General features: G+C 39.7%; 1 protein-coding gene across 3 annotated transcripts in view; it reads right to left on the bottom strand.

Annotated features, from left to right (window-relative positions):
• The window catches only part of LOC122550233 (triple functional domain protein), a 581330-nt gene that overhangs the window by 323475 nt on the left and 238565 nt on the right, over positions 1-19290 (bottom strand). For all 3 annotated transcript variants that reach the window (XM_087987024.1, XM_087987025.1, XM_087987026.1), the window contains exon 7: positions 12903-13094. In XM_087987024.1, the coding sequence (XP_087843150.1) occupies positions 12903-13094 (192 nt within the window). The remainder of the gene's footprint in view (positions 1-12902; positions 13095-19290) is intronic.

Below are 19290 nucleotides of genomic sequence, written 5' to 3'. Positions count from 1 at the left end.
ATGCGGAGTCAATTCTGCACGAGCATAACTTGAACTCCCGCTCATCTCTGCAAACAACTCATGTCATTTGCTTGATCCCTTGTGTCCTGTTATAGATAACAGAGTAAAACAGGCATCCATGGGGTGAAAAAGGCAGCTGACTACTAATGTAAATATAGCATGTCATGGTTGAAAAGTTGAGTCATTTCATATTGCACATAATTTTTGAGGCTGTAAATATAGTCATGGAACTGAAGTGGGAGATGGCACAGGGCTGGGTGACATTAGGCACACGGACACACAAGATGGCCGCTGAGCCACAAGTTGGCCACTTGACACATAAGATGGCTGCCGGACTACAATATGGAGAGAGACAGCAGAGCAAATACAGACACTGGCTGGGACCACCAGAATGCCAGCACAATGCACTCACAACCTAGTTGATTAGTTTGAGGTGGGTGGGGAAGAGAATACACATGAGTAGCGTACACTGCCTGCCGAAGTGTCTGGGTCCAGCCAATACCTTTGATAGAAATGCTAACAGTTTGATACAGACTCAATACAAAACGATAATAGCCAGGGCTGCAGTAATCATTCCTTTCAGGAAGAGCGATTAGCGGCCAGTACTACAGCAATGGACTTCCGCGCAGACATTGAAAGTGATTAGGTCTGTGCTTAAACCGACAACGACCACGCTGAAATTAACAAAGGCTGTGCTGGAACTGACAATGACTGTACTGAAACTATTAATGATTCTGCAATGTTTACAATAAACAAATCATGTTACAAAGACAATAACCTCATCACTGACCTATTGCATTACAAAATGTATAAAAGTGTCTTGACATGTGCTCCAGCTTGAGAGAAGACATGCAGCTGACCACTGTGTTGTTGGTGTCTCCCTCTCTCCTTGGAGCTCCAGTATTTCCTTGTACAATAAACTCTGTCGTTGAACCCCAACTCTAACTCTGAGGCTGGTGATTTTCCCCACAACAGTACAATGACTTGACTTACACATCACAATCAACAGTATTTAAACTGACAATATCACTACATCAGATTTTTTACCACTTGAATACAAGATGCCTTGGTCTTCTGATCAGGACATTTATTAAACAGAAAACAGATATTCTACAAACAGCACCCACAATTAGATTAGATTAGATTAGACTCTCTACAGCATGGAAACAGGCCATTCAGACCAACCAGTTCACACCGACCCTCCGAAGATGAACCCACCCGGAACCATTTACCTCTGACTAATGCACCTAACATGGTCGTTGTCAGTTTAAGCACTATGGGCAATTTAGCATGGCCAATTCATCTGACCTGCACATCTTTGGACTGTGGGAGGAAACCAGAGCACCTGGAGGAAACCCACGCAGACACGGGGAGAATGTGCAAACTCCACACTGACAGTCACCCGATGCTGGAATCGAACCTGGGACCCTGGTGCTGTGAGGCAGCAGTGCTAATCACTGAGCCACCGTGCCGCCCCAATGTCAAAATACTTTATACTGATGTCAGGAAATTTGTAAAAGAGAATTTATCTATGTGAAAATATGTTCACAAATCAGTTAATATTTGGTTATGCTATATAGTGCAGTTTTTTTTATTGATTTCTTCAGATATGACATCAGAAATCCATAGTAGCTGTGATTAGTGTTACACAACAGTTATGGAGAATGATGTCATGCAGCAATATTTCAAAAAAGCACTGAAGAAATCTTCTACCAGTAAAATAAACAGATGCGAAAGCATGATCTTATTTTGACACCAGTGCTGTACTGAAGGTCTGACTGCTGAAGATGCGTTAAACTAGAATCTAGTCTGCCTTCTCAGGTTGACAGAACAGATCCAATGAACTATTCAAAAAGGAAAGTTCAAGCAAATATTCAACATAGTGATTTTTGAATTTCTCTCCATACAAAGAAGGACACCACTTTGACTGGGATAACACACACATCCTAGGACAGGCAAAACAAAGACACGCATGAGAATTCTTAGAGACATGGTATTCTAACCAGAACTCCATCAATAAACACATCGACTTAGATCCTATGTAGCTTCCCTTGAAAGCTACACCCACCTTAAGAAACCAAGATCTATAAACAGAGGTAGGACATATCACCAGCGCTTCACCGGAGACTCTCACTGAAGATGTTACCTAGTGTGGTGACGAAACATCTGAAAACAAATCTTCCAGCTCAGCGAGCTAACTTGCATTCTTAATATTCAATATTTTAGGCATCATCGCTAAAATTGTTTATCTGGTCCTTCACATTGTTGCTTGAGGAACAACGTTATCAGCAAATTTATAGATACATTTTTCTACTTTAGAACATTGGCTGTATTAGTTGCAATGCACTTTAAGATGCCACAAAAACATCAAATGCATGCAAATTATTTCTCAAAAGAGGAAGAAAAAGGTCCTGAAGTGCTCAGACATGCTATGAGAAACTAAACAGATAGCACTAAGACAGAGAGCTAATCAGTTCTTTTATTTGATTTACATGTAAACAGAAACATTTCAAATACAGTTGCAAGTGCCAACAAAAAGAATAATCAACCAACAATTCCATGGCACAACTTCAATGTGAAATATGCCAAGAGAAGGAGGAATAAAAATTTCAACCAGCACAAGGACAAAAATAATTCTTGACACGGAAAAATACACCAAATAAACTTTTAGCATGTGCAGGGGAAACAAAAATATGTAAATGTTTAAGAGATATTTAGAAGCTGTGCAACAAGAATTAAGGTTTATTCTACTGATGAGTTAAGATAAACATCTAGCCTGCTATTTTATCTTTATTTATGTTACGATCATCTCAGACCTGCAACATTAATGCCATTAAATAGGTGTATTAAGTATCTTGGCCACGTTTACAGGAACTATCATATAAATGTCATCTAGCTGACTATGATTTAGATACAATAGACTTAGCATAGTCATTGGCAATTGTATTCTATTGGCAAAGTGGGTTATTAAGTCAAATAAATTAAATCTTTGCAATCAACAACAACAAAATGACAGATGTCACCTTAAAATCACTTTAGTGGGATAAAATATTGGATACTGAGCCTGTTGCTTCACTGGTATTAGATAGCTCTCATGACATCGATCACAGTAAGTCACATGTGTTCATCAAGATATAAGCATTCATCTTCAAATGCAAACCATATAATTCCATTTTTAATTTAATAATTGTCTATAAAAAATGTCATAAAATTTAACCTGTGAATAGGCATACTTTTTTTATTGACTCGTCTTCGCATCCAACAGATCATCCTTAAACACTTCTGCCAATTCCAACTAGATCCCACCACCAAGAACATCTTCCCCTCCCCTCGCCTCTCTGCCTTCTGCAAGGAGTGCTCCCTTCGCCACTCCTTGGTTCACATCACACTCCCCACCAATTCCCCCCCCACCCCCGAACCTCCAGTACCTTCTCTTGTAACCGTAAAAGATGCAAAATCTGGCAGCACACCTCCATCCAGGGTCCTAAACAGTACTTCCAGGTGAGACAACGGTTCACCACCTCTCCTCCAACCTAGTTTACTGTATCCAGTGCTCCCAATGTGGTCTTCTCTACAGAGGTGAGACCAAACGTAAACTAAAGGCACGTTTCGCTGAATATCTCAGCCAGGTGCACAAGGGCTGACTTGCCTCCCAGTCACCGCCCATTTCAATTCCCCTTCCCATTCTCTCTCCAACATGACCATCCTCGGCCTCCTCCATTGCCACAGTGAATCAGACTGCAAATCAGGCAACAACACCTCTTTTTCCACCTGGGGCAGCCTACAGCCTGGACATTGAGTTCTCCGATTTCAAATAACCTCCCTTCCCAACCCCTAATTCCCTTTTCAGCCCCTCCTCCTCCCTTCCATTCCACTTACTGACCCTTACTTCCAGTCACCAATCGGATTCATTCCTCCCATCAACTAGTCAGTTCGTACCCTCTACCTGTGTTCACATATTACTACCTCACCACTCTACCCCTCTCCCCACCCAAAAGCTCTCCCCCACTCTCCCATTATTTGCAGCTCCCCTAACCTCCAACCCCAGTCCTGAAGAAGGGTTATACCCGAAATGTTGACTTCACCTCCTGATGCTGCCTGACTTGCTTATGTTCTTCCAGCCTCCTGCTTGTCTACTTTGCTTCAATTATATGGCAACATTCTATGTTTCAAGTCTCAGGATTATTTAACAATTTTTTTTCACAGACAGCATTAACAATGTTTATTTTAAGTATATTTTCAAAATGTTTAAAGTACTGTACAAATGGTGAATATAATAAATGAATATTTTAAATCAAAAGTTACCTTATGAAAAAGAGATTTCAGTTCTTATAATTAGTCTCCATTAAATCAGTAATAAGAAATAAGAATAGTTGAGACAAAAATTCACAAGAGGGGCCTTACTTAAAACAGAAAGATAGTCAGATTTGTTGCAAGAAAATGGAAATTTTATTGAGGTGAAGACAGCACAAATGCTGATGGGCGATAGTAGATGTCAACTTACTTAAGGCAAAAATAAGCTACAAGATGAAAAATTGGTGAAAAAACTCAACAGGTTTGGTAGCCTCTATGGAGAGAAAACAGGTTAACGTTTCAGGTCCAGTGACCCTCAAGAATTGATTGTAGCTAGGGAAAGCTGGCATATATGTTGAAGGTGGTGGTGGTACCTGTGCATGAGTAAAGGATTAAGAGATCGGGCAAGACAAGCCTGGTGGACAAAAAGACAACTAGGCAGACAAATTATTGAAATTGATAATAAGTCCTAAGGGTCGCACAGTCCCCAAGTGGAAATGAGATGCTGTTCATCCAACTTGTGCTGAACCTCATTGGAGCACTGCAGCAGGCCTGAGACAGAAATATCGACCAGGAAACACTGTTTGTTGAAGTGGCAGGTGTTACGACATGAGGTAAACCCTCCTGCTTAACTTAAACCAGCAACACAGAAAAGGTTTGTCCCATGCAGTAATCTGTGAAAATCCAAGAGTCCAAGAACTATTTAAAGTAAAACTTAACTTTATTTCTTAAAGAATAACTGAGAATAATTAACTAACAACTAGTTACAACTGCTTCCTCTAACCCATATTTTACTTTCCCCTCTACAATACTCGTCCAATAAAAATTCCCCGATTCAGATTTATAAAACAAAACTTATCTCAAAACCAGACAGCTTTAGGTTCTTCTCTGTATTCCTGTCTTCTTTTCTCCTCTTTGGGGATTCTGCTTCACAGGTTACTGATCGATAAAGGTACCTTTAAGAGAGCTATTTTTCAGGCAGTCTTTACATGTTGGTGGCTTGGCAGTTTTCCTCCCAATTGTTCAACTTTCCTGGTCTTATACCCCAAAGCATCGGATTGTGTCTTGGGTTTTAAGATTGTCAATAAAGTAAATTCAAACTGGATTGGAGTTTGGGTTTTTTGGGGGTTTAATTTAAACTGACTGGCCTAATTCAAATCTGTTTTTGTCTCCAGGCAACCAGCTACACTAACTGTTGGACCAAATGGTTACATTATATCTTTTTTCAGAACACTTGATGCTGTCAGGTAGTTTTGTTGCTTTTAACTCTCTTAAAGGTACAGTATACCTACATCTTCATAACACAGGCAACTGGAAGCTCAGGGTCATTTTTGCAGATGAAATTTAGGTATCTTTGAAGTTATAACCCAGTCTGCATTTCAAAATCCTTAACTCCTCTCCTCCCCATCTTGAGCATATATCTCACCTTTTTCTAGCTATCATTCACTCTGATGAGTCATCACTGGACCTAAACATAAACTCTGCTTCCTCTGCACAGAGGCTGCCAGACTTAGAGTCATAGAGATGTACAGCATGGAAACAGACCCTTCAGTCCAACCCATCCATGCCAACCAATATCCCAACCCAATCTAGTCCCACCTGCCAGCAGCTGGGCCCATATCCCTCCAAACCCTTCCTATTCATATACACATCCAAATGCCTCTTAAATGTTGCAATTGTACTGGCCTCCACCACATCATTCCATACACGTACCACCCTGTGCATGAAAAGGTTGCCCCTTAGGTCTCTTTTATATGTTTCCCCTCTCACCCTAAACCTATGCCCTCTAGTTCTGGACTCCCCGACCCCAGGGAAAAGACTTTGTCTATTTATCCTATCCATGCCCCTCATAATTTCGTAAACCTCTAAGGTCACCCCTCAGCCTCCAACGCTCCAGGGAAAACAGCCCCAGCCTGTTCAGTCTCTCCCTGAGCTCAGATCCTCTAACTCTGGCAGCATCCTTGGAAATCTTTTCTGAACCCTTTCAAGTTTCACAACATCTTACCAATAGGAAGGAGACCAGAATTGCACGCAATATTCCAACAGTGGCCTAACCAATGTCCTGTACAGCCGCAACATGACCTCCCAACTCCTGTACTCAATACTCTGACCAATAAAGGAAAGCATACCAAACGCCTTCTTCACTATCCTATCTATCTACGACTCCACTTTCAAGGAGCTATGAACCTCAACTCCAAGGTCTCTTTGTTCAGCAACATTCCCTAGGACCTTACCATTAAGTGTATAAGTCCTGCTAAGATTTGCTTTCCCAAAATGCAGCACCTCGCATTTATCTGAATTAAACTCCATCTGCCACTTCTCAGCCTATTGGCCCATCTGGTCAAGATCCTGTTGTAATCTGAGGTAACCCTCTTCGCTGTCCACTACACCTCCAATTTTGATGTCAACTTACTAACTGTACCTCTTATGCTCGCATCCAAATCATTTATGTAAATGACAAAAAGTAGAGGACCCAGCACTGATCCTTGTGGTCACAGGCCTCCAGTCTGAAAAACAACCCTCCACCACCACCCTCTGTCTTCTACCTTTGAGCCAGTTCTGTATCCAAATGGCTAGTTCTCCTTGTATTCCATGAGCTCTAACCTTGCTAATCAGTCTCCCTTGGGAACCTTGTCAAACGCCTTACTGAAGTCCATATAGATCACATCTACTGCTCTGCCCTCATCAATCTTCTTTGTTACTTTATCAATCAAGTTTGTGAGACATGATTTCCCACGCACAAAGCCATGTTGACTATCCCGAATCAGTCCTTGCCTTTCCAAATACATGTACATCCTGTCCCTCAGGATTCCCTCCTATAACTTGCCCACCACTGAGGTTTCTTAATTTCTGCTTTTCAGATTTCCAGCATCCACAGTTCTTTGTTTTATTAAAATAAGCTATTTTTGTGAGGTAATACTAGTGTTAGGGACCAGGCCCAACCCCTCAAAACATTTCAAGAAGATAGCCCAGACCCTAACTTTGCTAGTTATTTTAAGCAGGTGTAAAGTGGATATTCCAAGAGAAATGCCACTGGTCAAACCACTTGGTTTTAAACAAAATAGAATTTATTTACAAGATTACCGAATGAAACACAGTCAAAAGACAACAGACTACTGAATAACTTAACCTATCCAAAAACCCAACTGATTATACCAATTTAATGATGCTGTTCCCAATACTTGCAATCTCCAAGAACACCCATTGGCACAAAAGGAAAAATCAAACACAGGTTCTTACAGGATGGAAGTCAGACAGTGTGTACTAGCCTGGACCTGCTTCAATGGGCCCAGCAGCTTTTTCCACATTACTGCTAAACCCAAACCAAACCAGAGTAAAGCTGGGCTGGGTGAACCACCCGCTCCCCTTTCATTGTACAAGTGTTTTTCTTTCTGCCCGAGGCAGTCCCTGTTAGCTATTATCAAATTGGCCCTAAAACCCCTCAACCTCAGACTTTTCGGAGTCTGTGTCATTTATGACCTCATAGAATCACAGAATTCCTACAGTGTGGAAACAAGGCATTTGTCCCAACAAGTCCACACCAATCTTCCAAAGACTAACCCACCCAGATCCATTCCCCTACCCTTTTACTCTACATTTACCCTGTACTAATGCACCTAACCTACATATCCCTGAACACTATGGGCAATTTAAAATGGCTAATTCACCTAACCTGCACATCTTTGGATTGTGGGAGGAAACTGGAGCACCCGGAGGAAACCCACGCAGACACAGAGAGAATGTGCAAACTCCACACACAGTCGTCTGAGACTAGAATCAAACACAGGAACTTGGCACTGTGAGGCAGCAGTGCTAATCACTGAGCCACCATGCCGCCCTCTCTGAACAAAAAGGCCAAGGACAGCATAATCTTGTTAAAGGAGCAGCTTCGTCACAAGAGGTATTCACATTGTTTACATTGCACGGTGGCACAGTGGTTAGCACTGTTGCCTCACAGCGCCAGAGACCCGGGTTCAATTCCCGCCTCAGGCGACTTACTGTCTGGAGTTTGCACGTTCTCCCAGTGTCTGCGTGGGTTTCCTCCGGGTGCTCCGGTTTCCTCCCACAGTCCAAAGATGTGCAGGTCAGGTGAATTGGCCATGCTAAATTGCCCGTAGTGTTAGGTAAGGCGTACATGTAGGGGGATGGGTGGGTTGCGCTTCGGCGGGGCGGTGTGGATTTGTTGGGCCGAAGGGCCTGTTTCCACACTGTAAGTAATCTAATCTAAAAAAAAATTAACTGAAGTGAACTGTCATTACAACACTGTTACATGTTCACCTCACATAACATAATGTCGATCATTGATTCACATGTGTCTTTGATTTGCTTTAGAGAAACTGAAATCGAGCCCATAGAAGAAATATGAGTATACATCAGGACAAACCTCTGTGCCCATGGAAGATGCTAATGATCATTGTGAGTCAACATCCCGAAAAGTCTGACCCGTTGTGATCTTCAGCATTTGTTTTCAGTACAGATTCCAGCATCAGCAGTAACTTGTCCCTATGAATAAGATGCTCACATTCCTTATGAGAGCAAATTGAACATATGAGGCCAAGTGGGCACTAACAGCCGCCCCAAATTTGTATGATGATGATGAATGGAGAAACCATTTAGTCATAAAGTGATAGCATTCAGTGACTGATTTATTATTGAAGGGAATGAATAGTAACACCTCTCATCTACTTGGGTATTATAATATTAGCTCTTGGAAGAGAAATTATATGGTAAAATGAATGCACTGCAAAATAAGTTTCAAATGTAGAGTTATTCACATTTCAAAGGTTGAATAGACTAGACTCACACAGAAACTGGAAGAGGTCTCTGGTTAAAACAGAATTTAAATCCAAGTCCTATGAATATGGAAAGAGTCTTGCATTAAAAAATAATTCCTTTTTCCTTTAGACCATTAGAGGCACAATTTTTCAAAGTAACCACAATATTATGCAGTCCTGTTTTATTTTTTTAAAATGCCCATATTATAAATTGCAAATGATGAATCTTCATCATACATCTCGTGTAGAATGGAAATAAAAACTTTTATTTATATTTTGAGCAGATCTATTGCTATGTATTTTGATAGTTTGAACAGTTAGAATGGTAATGGTTACTCAAAACCATAAACCGCTTGAGAATGTACTCCACATTTGAATCAAATTTTGCCTAATTGTTTGGCACTTATAAATTATTCCACATCAGTGAGATTTTCATTCAATAGGAACCACAAATAAACTTGAAAACCTGCGAAAGTCCTTGAGAGGGTGTTATGGGGGTGAGGAAGACAGCTGAGGAGCAGTTACACCTCTTAAGATAGGGTGTTCTGATATAGTCAGGGACAGCAGCTAAGACAGTAAGGGTAGCTGGGGGTAGGAGTGTCAGCTTCTGCAATTATGTAATAGGTCTGAAGTTCTCAGTTCATTTGAATAAGAGCAGGGGCTGGGGAATAAGTGAGTGAAATGACCATGCATTGCAGTATAGGAAACCATTCAACTGGGGGCAGCCAAAAGGAATGTAGTGATAGTAGGGAAGAGCATTGTCAGAGGGATTGACACTGTTCTCTGTAGCAAAGAGTGCAAGTCCAGATGGCTATATTCTCTGCTTGGTGCAAGGCTCAGGGTATCTGCTCTGGGCTGGAGATGAACATGCAGTGGTTGGGGGAGGATCCAATTATTGTGCTCTACATGGCACCAATGGCATAGCTAGTATAAAGAGCTAAGCACCAAATTAAGAAGAATAACCTGAAAGTTAATAAGACCATAAGACATAGTTTGGATAACCTCTGGATTACTGTCTGAGCCATTTACAAATTGGCATAGGGTCAACAATGTTAAAGAGATGAATGTGTGGCTGAAAGAGAAGAGAGATAAATGGGTTCCAGTTCACAAGGCACTAGCACCAATATTGCAAAGGTGGGATCTGTACCACTGAGATGGTCTACACCTAAACTGTACTGTAACTGGTATTCCTGCAAACCTAGTGAAGGAGAGTGGATTTTAAAGTAAATTGTAGGGGCCAGAGCCTAAATTTGAAGTGATCGGAGTGGGGAAAAGACAATGACAGAAAAAGACAAAGAATACAGATCTAAGAATAAATCAACAGATAAGACTGGAGGTAAAAATAATTTTAAAAAGGACAATACACAGCATTTGAAACAAAACTAATGAACTAGTAGAAAAAAAAATTGAGATAAATAAGAACGCTGTACAGGCCATTACTGAGATATGGCTGCAGGATAACCTAAATTGGGACCAGAATATTGAATGGCATGTGATATTTAGGAAGGACAAGAGTTAGGAAAGGATGGAAGAAAAGATATTAACACAACTGAGGGGCAGGATTTAAATTCAGGAAACTAGAATATTGAAGCATTCTTGGTAGAGATGAGGAACCATAAAGGCAAGTGGTCACTTGTGAGGGTTCCATAAAGATAACAGTAACTACATGGGATATCAAGGAGGGAAAAAATGAAAGCTTATAGAAGGGTACAGCAATTATCATGGGGGATTTTATCTTACATACAGACTGGAAAAATCAGATGGGAAAAGTAGTTTAGATGAGATATTTGTTCAATACTTTTGGGTTAATTTCTTAGACCAGCATGTTATGGCACTAAACAGACAGCAGGGTGCACTTGACCAGGTTTCAACCAAGGAAATGGGTTTAATACCGGCCTCATTGTGAAAGTGCCCCTGGGTAGAGTGACCTTAAATTATATGTAGAATTCAATCGCATTAAAGGGAAGAAGTGTGGTCCAAGACTATCATTTTGAGTTTAAACAAGGGTTATAATGAAGGCATAAAAGCAGAACTAGCTTTGGTGCATCAGCAATTTAGGTTAAGGAATAGATTTATAAAGAGGCAGATATTTAGGGGATACTCCAGAAAATGTATAATTTCAACAAATAAGAAAAGTTATAAGAGACAAAACTACCATCTGTGTTTTACTAAAAGAGTCAAAGACAATATTAAACTCAAAGATATACAATTGTGAAAAGATAGATTACAGGTCAAAAGATTGGATTGGACATTAAAAACAAAGAAAAGGATTACTAAAAGATTAATAAGGAGGCAGAAGTTAAGAGTTCAAGAAAATGTTAGGCAAAAACATCAAAACAAATAGAAGAAGTTTCTTCAGGTATTTTAAAAAGAGAGTTAACAGAAGTATGACTCTATGAGTGCTGGCCTATAAGATGAGTTTGTAATTGGTAATGGAGCATAAGGAGATTGCAAGTGAATTATAAGGAATATGGAAATACGACATGTTATCCTATTGCAACATACAAAGTTACAAGGGAATTTGACTGGAGAGGTTGTTTCCCCTTATGGGAAAGTCTAGGACCAGAGGGCATAAATCTCAGAATTAGGGTTACACATTTAAGTCTGTGATGAGAAGGAATTTATTCTTTTGAAGGGTAGTGACTCCGTGGAATTCTTTACTACATGGTGCAGTTGAGGGTGCGTTGTTAAGAATATTCAAGGCTGAGATCAACAGAGTTTTAATCAGTAAGGAAATCAATGATTATGGGGGAAAAGGCAGGGTAGAACCAATGGGCTGAATGGCCTACTTGTGTCCCTATATTTAATGCTTTTATAATTGAACAGATATTTTGCGTGATTTTCACTAGAGTGGATACAAGTAACATCTCAAAAATAGCTTCAAATCAGATGCTGAAAATGGGGGAGGAGCTCCAGAAAATTGCAATTTCCAGGGAAGTAGCATTGAATAAATTGAAGTCACTGCGAGTTGACAAGTTGCTTGATGGATTTCATCCTGTGGTCTTATAGAAGTAGCAAGTATAACAGCTGTTGTCTTGTTTTAATCTTCCAAAACACAGTAGATTTAGGGAAGGCTCCTCAAGGTTGGGAAATACCTAATGTAACTCTTAAAAAGGGATGGAGGTAGAAAGCAGGAAATTATAGGCCAGTTAGCTTAACATCTGTCATAAGGAAAATATTAGAATCTATTTTTTATACAAATGTCATAGCAGGGCACTTTTATAAGGTAATCAGGCACTGTCAACACGGTTTTGTAATGTTTAACTCATTTACTGGAGTTCTTGAAGAAAAAGCTTGGGCTGTGGATAAAGGGAAACCATTTATTTAGATTTCCATAAGGCATTTGAAAAGGTTATTGTGGAAAATAAAAGCTTGTGACATTGGAAGTAACATACTGACATGGACAGAATAATGACCAGCTAACAGGAAGCAGAGAGTAGGAATAAATGGATCCTTTTTCAGGCTGGCATGATGTCATGCATGGTATGCTACAAAGATCAGTACTGGGGTCTCCACTGTTTGCAATGTATATAAATGATTTAGATGAAAGAATCAAAGATATGGTAGTTAAGTCTGGTGATGACACAAAGATATGTAGGAAAGTAAATTGTGAAGAGGACATTAAGAGCCCACAAAGTAATACATATAGGTTAAATGCATGTGCAAAGATCTGGCAAATGGAGATTACTAATCTGTTTGTCCAAATACATTTTTCTAACTCTACAAGAAACCTATTCATAGCATACAATTTACACAAAATGCTTAACAATTTAATTACTTCTGGCGCACTGACCATATAAACAGCAGTTATACATACTGACAGCATTTACTGACCTGTTCTGCCTTCTGATGAAAGACAGCAGACATGTCGAGCAAGGTGCTACGTTCATCCAGTGCAGCTGCAAATGCCTTCCACTCCAGCTCCAACTGACTGGCAATCTGTTTGATTTGCTGAGAGGCATAATGGTTCGATTCCAGTAAACGATTGGCCACTGACATTATGCGATTGATGTTTACATATACATTCTTTGGAAAAACACAAAAGAAAATTTGACAAATAAACAATCTAGTACCCAAATGGTGGGCAGCTTGAATAGGTGCAAACTAACATGAAATGAATCTTAACATTCAAAAGTTTATGCATTCTGAAAGAATATGAAAAGGCAGGGAATTAAATTGTCAAATGTAAATTTCTTTTTGGTTAACTGAAATTGACAACAAGATAGACAAAAAGGCTACTTAAACATTTTATCATACAGTCCAAACAACCTTTCTTCAGATTAGCAACTTAAGTAGTTAGTGTTAGAACGTAACAGGTTTTCTCTGAAAAGACAACTGTGTTTTGCAATAAAGTCAAATATTAAGAACACCTCGCCACTGTAATCGTGCTAATGCAGTCTGAACATCCACCACAACCCCATTATCTGTCGGTCATAAGAAAGACCAGAGGCGAATATTAGGAATGATTGCCATGTACCCTTAAAATGGCTCCCTGCTAAAAAGATTCAAATATTTGAAGAATATCTATTATTATACAAAGAAAGTAACAAGTGTAATTCCAAGTTCCAAGCTGTGCATTAAAAGAAAAGAGCACATTCTGATATAAATTTAAAAAGTAATTATTACAATTAAAATTACTAAATCATTTTGAAAAGCCTTACAGCAGTAGGTGGTGCTGTAGAAATAACCGTACATGGCAGATTGAAAACAACACGAAAAATTATTAGAGTTCAAAATATTACCTTTTGTGATAAACAGCTGTTGCCTCCCATTTATAATCAACAGTACCATTTCCCAGAAATTAGAGAACACAGAAACAAATTAAGAGAAAACAAGGAGAAAGAAAGTATAGAAAACCAAAAGATGACAAAACATATGGGACAGAGAAAATAGTCGGAAACAAGCAAAAAATGGTTTTATAAACACCATTAAAATAGGAAAAAATAGAGCAAAACGTATAAAGCAATGAAGTTACATTTTCCGTTATACGTTTTGAATGTTACTATTTATTAACCACAATCTGCTTATGATGTCTGAGTGCATCAGTATTGTACCGTATTTCAATATTCTGACAGTCCATCCCATTTCTAACACATGCTCTCTATTGTCTAATTAGAATGTCAACCACAACAGTACACTTGCACATTTAGTTCAATTTAAAACAATCTAGGGATGGTAATTATACTTTATGGCTCCAGTTAAAAGAGATTTTTTTTACCAAAGTGGCCTAAGTTCCAAGCTAAACATCTAATTTGACATTATAATTTATGTACACTAATATCAATCATGTGGTTTGCTTTATTCATCCACAGGGCGTGGGTATCAATGGTAAGGCCAGCATATAAAGCTTATCCCGAATTGCCAATTGGAAAAAATGTAATAGTAACCTTGGGGGAAAAAAAAGTTCTTACAGTTTTACCATTAAACATCCAATTCTTCTTCTATTCTCTCCTAAGATTTCTCTCCATTAAATTTTATCTGACCAATCTACTAACCTATGTATTACTGGAGATGTTTCCAATTCTCTTCACAAGTAAATTATTTATTTGGAAATACAAGAGAACATGCACACGAAAGGAGAGAAAGGAAGAGAAGCTATGGAATGAACTAAAATCTCTTGGAGACACCATGTTTACATCTCCCCAAACCAGAAGATAAACTTTGGTTGGCTATTTTCTTCCAAGAGGTAATTTTCTATCAATGCTGGCATATTCCACTCCACTTGCTTAAATCAGCTATTTACTCTAAGAATTCTAACACCTGTATATAACTCATCTTTACAACTCCATAATAGTTATCTTTAACTTACATCTTTACAATTTGACAATTATTTTGATAGCCACTTAGTCATACAAATGTTCAGCACTGAAAATGACCCTTCAGTCCAACTCGTCCACGCCGACCAAATATCCTAAATTAATCTAGTCTCATTACAGCATTTGGCCCATATCCCTCTAAACCCTTCTTCATGCCTTTTAAATTCTGTAATTCTACTAGCCTCCACCACTTCCTCTGGCACCACATTCCATACATGCACCACCCTGTGTGTGAAAAAGTTGCACCTTAGGTTCCTTTGAAATCTTTCCCCTCTCACCCAAAACCTATGCTATCTAGTTCTGGACTCCCCCACCCCAGGGAAAAGACCTTGTCTATTTACCCTATCCATGCCCCTCATGATTTATAAACCTCTGTAAGGTCACCCCTCAGCCTCTGATGCTCCAAGGAAAACAGCCTTAGCCTATTCAGCCTCTCCCTATAGCTCAAAGCCTCCAACCCTGGCAACATGCTTTTAGATCTTTTCTGAACCCTATCAAGTTTCACAACATCCTTCCTATAGAAAGGAGACCAGAACTGCACACAATATTCCAAAAATGGCCGAACCACTGTCCTGTACAGCTGCAACATGGCCTCCCAACTCTTATACTCAATGTTCTGACCAATAAAGAAAAGCATACCAAATATCTTCTTCCCTATCCTATCTACCTGCGACTCCACTTTCAAGGAACTATGAACCTGCACTCCAAATTCTCTATGTTCAGCAACACTCCCCAGGACCTTACCATTAAGTGTATAAATCCTGCCCTGATATGAACCTTTATCATTAGTAAAGTTAGGCTGATATATGATTAACTGCTTTATACCTTTTGTGGTCAAAATTCTTCTCTCTGGCTTTTACCATTTCATAATGCATGAATTAAGGTCCAGTACCACAGAACAAGACAGGTTTACAATACAGGAAGAAAGCACTCAACTTAAGCTTTCTACAAAAAGTCAAAACTACTCCCATTGTCTCATGTCTCCGCAAGACGCCGTCCTCTTTACTGAACATTTAACCAAATTTCCTTTTAAAGATGTAGATCATAAAAATTCATTCTGATAAAATATATCTTGCTCCCCAGTAGTTACATTTTTATTTCTCCTCATTGTCTTTAATGAGGATCTGTGAATCATGAACACTGATTTCATAACAAAAGAAAGGAAGATGAGAAATAATAATAAATAATAAATAAGAGAAATACAGAAATAATAAGACTCCACTAACCTGGGAAAAAGATCTTGGCTATTTAACCCATCTATGCCCCTCATGATTTTATAAACCTCGATAAGGTCACCCCTCAGCCTCCGATGCTCCTGGGAAAATAGCCCCAATCTATTCAGCCTCTTCACATATCTCAAATCCTCCAACCCCAGGAATAGGCTTGGAAATCTTTTCTGCACCCTTTCAAGTTTAACAACATCTTTCCGAAAGCAGGGAGACCAGAACTGAATGCAGTATTCCAAAAATGGCATAACCAATGTCGAATACAGCAGCAAAATGACCTCAACTTCTATATTCAATACACTGACCAATGAAGACAAAATGTACTGAGCATCTTCTTCATTACAGTGTACCTGTAACTCCACTTTCAAGGAACTATGAAGCTGCACCCTTTATTCAGCAACACTCCCAGGACCCTACTGTTAAGTGTACAAGTCCTATCCTGATTTGCCTTACAAAATCCATAAACTAACATTCATCAAAATTAAACTCCAACTGCCATTTCTTAGTCCGTCGGTCCATTGACCCATCTGATCAAGGTCCCGTTAAACTGAGATATCCTTCTTCACGGCCCACTACAGCACCAATTTTGGCATCCACACAAAATGACTTCAGGCAAGCTCAATCCTTATAACGTCGGCATCACATCTGCCTTCATCTGTTACCATTTATTCTAACTAGACAAACATTGATTTATTTCAAAGTGATAATTCACTCCAGTTTATTTCAATGTATTCCTTGTATTGTTACAGGGGGCTGGGTCTGGGTGGGATGTTCTTTGGAGGGCCGGATTGGACTCGACGGGCTAAGTGGCCTGTTTTCACGCTGTAAGGATTCTATGATTCTAATTATTGACTCAATTTTTCAGAGGTTTGAGCAGAGGGGGTTGGGAGTGCTCATACTTAATCCACACTCTCAAATTCTGGATTTTACATCAACAATATTCTGAAGAGTTTCTTTTGATCTGCCAATACTGTCATATTCTTGCCTCCAATTTATACTCTGGCAGTACATCTAATTCTCTGAAAATTTATTATGTGTAGAGACCTCTCATAATTCTGAGAGCGTCTGTAAAATCACCACTCAACATTATCTTCTCCAAGGAGACCAGCCCCATGTCTCTAATCTATCTACATAACCTAGGGGCCGGGTTTTAATGAAAAGTCTAATGATGGATATAAAACTATTTGGCTTGTCATAAAAACACATCAGGTTTAACAATGCCCTCTAGGCAAGGTTATCTACTGTCCCTACCTGGTCTGGCCTATATGTGACTCGAGCCACAACTGTGCCCTTGGAAATGGACTCACAAAAACATTTACGTCAAACTGCAAAGTGCTCTCAAAAGAGACCTGAAATCATTTGGGATGCATCTAGGTTGTGGAAATAACAACAGCAAACTCAGAAGGGATGATTCTGCAGAATCCGTGCTGTAACAATCAGTGCTTAGTCCACTGCTTTTTGTCATTTATGTAAATAATTTGGATGTGAATATAGGAGGTATGGTTAGTAAACTTGCAGATAACATCAAAATTAGTAGAATAGTGGACAATGAAGAAGGTTACCTCAGATTACAAAAGGACCTTGATCATATGGGCAAATGGGCCAAGGAGTGGTAGAAAGTTTAATTTAGGTAAATGTGAAGTGCTGCACTTTGGTAAGGCAAATCAGGGCAGAACTGAAACACTGGGAAGTGTGGCCAAACAAAGAGACCTTGGAGCACAGGTTCAGAGTTCCTTGGAAATGGAGTTGCAGGTAGACATGGTAGTGAAGGTGGTTTTTTTGGAATGCTGTCCTTAATTGGTCGGTGAATTGATTATAGCACGTCATGTTGTGGCTGTACAGGACATTGGTTAGGCCACTTTTGCAATACTGTGTTCAATTCTGGTCTTCCTGCCACAGGAAAGATGTTGTGAATCTTGAAAGTGTTCGGAAAATATTTACAATCCTCCAGGGTTCGAGGGTTTGAACTGTAGAGAAAGGCTGAGTAGGCTGGGATTATTTTCCCTGGAGCTTCGGAGGCTGAGTGACATTACAGAGGTTTATAAAATTATGAGGGGTATGGATAGTGTGAATAGCAAAGGTCCTTTCCCCAGGGTAGGGTAGTCCAAAACTAGAGGGTGTAGGTTTAAGGTGAGAGATGCAAGAGTTAAACGGGACCCAAGGGGCAACTTTTGCACACAGAGTGTGGTGGGTGCATGGAATGAGCTGCCAGAGGAAGTGGAGGAGAGTGGTACAATAACAATATTTAAAAGGCATCAGCCTGGGTACATGAATAGGAAAGGTTTAGAGAGAGTTGGGCCAAATGGGACTAGATCAGTTGAGGATATCTGGTCAGCCTGGATGTATTGAACCAAAGGGTCTATGCTGCACATTTCTATAACTTACTAACCATTCCTCCTATATTCATATTGAAATCATTTATATAAATGTCAAAACGTAGCGGACATAGTACCGATACTTGCAGCATCTCTGGTCCAAAAGTTAATCCTCCATCACCACCCTGTTTGCTATTTTCAAGCCAATTTTGTATTCAAATAGCTAGCTCTCCCTGGATTCCATGTGATCTAACCTTGCTAATCAGTCGACCTTGCAGAACCATGTCCAATACCTTACTGAAGTCTATACAGACCATATCCACTACTCTGCCTTCATCAATCCTCTCTGTCACTTTTTAAAAAAACTCAGTCAAGTTAGTGAGACATTATTTCCCACAAACAAAGCCATGTTCACTATCTCCAATCAGTTCTTGTATTTCAAATACATATAAATTCTATCCCTCAGAATCCCTTGCAACAACTTACCTACCACTGATGTCAGGCTCACCAGTCTATAGTTCGTTGGTTTTGCCTTACCACCTTTCTTAAACAATGGCACCATATTAGCCGTGATTCCTGATAAAGGGTTTATGCCCGAAATTTCGATTCTCCTGTTCCTCGCATGCTGCCTGACCTGCTATGCTTTTCTAGCGCGACTCTCATCTCCAGCATCTGCACTCCTCACTTCCTTTACATTAGCCACCCTCCAGTTTTCTGGCACCTCGCTGCTTGAAGAAATTTCTCTTCATCTTAGTCTTAAACAGCCTCTCCCATATCCTTAAACAGTGATACCCTGGTCATTGAAAAAACATTGTTCTTGCATTTATCCTGCCTGGTCCTCTTAAGATTTTAGAAGCTTCTAAGA

Source organism: Chiloscyllium plagiosum, unplaced genomic scaffold, assembly GCF_037043375.1.
Source record: "Chiloscyllium plagiosum isolate Xiang-an unplaced genomic scaffold, Cpla_swu_hap1 HiC_scaffold_5, whole genome shotgun sequence".
Taxonomy (NCBI): Eukaryota; Metazoa; Chordata; class Chondrichthyes; order Orectolobiformes; family Hemiscylliidae; genus Chiloscyllium; species Chiloscyllium plagiosum.
Note: the sequence above shows the minus strand (reverse complement) of the source record. Positions and strands in the feature narration are given on the sequence as shown.